This window comes from Phalacrocorax carbo, chromosome 2, assembly GCF_963921805.1.
Source record: "Phalacrocorax carbo chromosome 2, bPhaCar2.1, whole genome shotgun sequence".
Lineage (NCBI taxonomy): Eukaryota > Metazoa > Chordata > Aves > Suliformes > Phalacrocoracidae > Phalacrocorax > Phalacrocorax carbo.
In genome coordinates this window covers 1,368,165-1,369,765 of record NC_087514.1, presented here as the reverse complement: position 1 = coordinate 1,369,765, position 1,601 = coordinate 1,368,165, and the positions used below count along the sequence as shown (strand labels likewise).

The window sequence follows — 1,601 nt, the reverse complement described above, 5'->3', positions numbered from 1 at the left end:
TAAGGCACAAGGAGAAGTGTGTGAGGGAGACCTCAAAGAAGAGACCAGCCTTCCACGGCTGCGAGGAAAGGGGCCCCCCGCTTCACAATGCACCCACAAAATAAACCACACCACATGAGTGCCATGGCATGACCTCACTGACGACACCCCGCCTCTCCAACGCTTTGGTCGCGTATGCTGCCTGCCCTGACACGCGCCATCAAACCAAGCCTTTGGCCTCTAATAGTCTCACTTAAAAGCTGCCGCCAGGGCCAAGGGCACACGTCCTCAAGAAGAGGACATGAAAGTGCACAACTGCAGAAGGAAAACACGCCCCACCTCATGACCTGCATGACTGTGGCATGCAACAGCCGCTTGCTGCAAAGCACCGTCATGTGCAAAGGCTTCCTTACCACCTCGGGCACTCGGCGACCAGTATAAAAGCTGGCCCAGCACCTCTCTCCCTCACACACTTCTCCTTGTGCCTTCTCCTCCAACGTCAACGAGGTGAGTCTGAACCCCCTTCCCCTCCTTCCCCTTCTTCCCCTGCCCCACCTGGCCTGGCTCTTCCAGCATGCTCTGCCCCCAACTCAGCAGCCCTGACGCCTCCTCACCGCCACGCTCCCCACAGCCACACAACACACCTCCACGCTCACTTGCCCTCCTGCAACACCACCCGTCGCACCCCCACGCCCCTACGCTTTCTCAACACCCTCTCTTCCAGGGACCCTCCAGCCCACACACATGGCCTGCTACGACCTCTGCCGCCCCTGCGGACCCACCCCGCTGGCTAACAGCTGCAACGAGCCCTGTGTCAGGCAGTGCGAGGAGTCCCGCGTCGTCATCCAGCCTCCCGCCGTGCTGGTCACCCTGCCAGGACCCATCCTCAGCTCCTTCCCCCAGAGCACCGCCGTCGGCTCCTCCTCATCGGCTGCCGTGGGCAACGTCCTCGGCTCCCAGGGAGTGCCCGTCTCTTCCGGCCGCTTCGGCTACGGCTACGGCTTTGGAGGCCTGGGCTGCTACGGCGGCGGAAGGGGCTGCTACCCCTGCTAAGGGCCCTGCCCACCACCCCTGACACCAACCAACGCACCCTGCAAGCTAGGGCATCGACTGAGGACGCACCTCCGGGCTCTTGCTGCCACGTGGACCTGCCCTCCACGGCTCCTCCTCTCAAGGCACCAAGCAAGGAAGCAGGGAAGGGGCCAACCCAGCCTGCCTGGACACATGGCCCACGCACCTCCTCCTCTTCTCCCACTTCCTTCCTTGGATCACCCCTTCTACTGTCTCCAGTACTGCCCACTGCAATCACTTGCTCACAAGCCATAGAGCACCGGGGACCTCCGGCGTGCCGCTCCCATTGTGCGGCAGGAAGTTCTTGCTGCTCTGGCAAGGTCCTCTCTCGCACACGGCACCTCGGCTGATGGTCGCTAGACTTGCACCTCAGACCGCTTCCCTTCCACTTGCTCATCCTGCCTTTTCGCTCTCTTTTGTCCATCAATAAAGTGCTCCTGCATCCCAGCCTGTGAGGTCTCCTCTTCCCTTCTTCTCCCAAGGTTCCTCCAACCTCACCCAGCACAAAGCCAGGGCTCAAGAGGCCAGCGGGGTGGGCGGAAAAGGGCTAC

The 1,601-nt window shown here is 61.8% G+C and overlaps 1 protein-coding gene across 1 annotated transcript; it reads left to right on the top strand.

The window, feature by feature from the left end:
* Positions 1-707: 707 nt before the first annotated feature.
* On the top strand, positions 708-1,064 carry LOC135312246 (feather keratin-like). Its single transcript, XM_064445388.1, has one exon. It carries the CDS (start codon positions 724-726, stop codon positions 1,030-1,032), a length of 309 nt encoding a protein of 102 aa, XP_064301458.1. The 5' UTR covers positions 708-723; the 3' UTR covers positions 1,033-1,064.
* Positions 1,065-1,601: the final 537 nt, after the last annotated feature.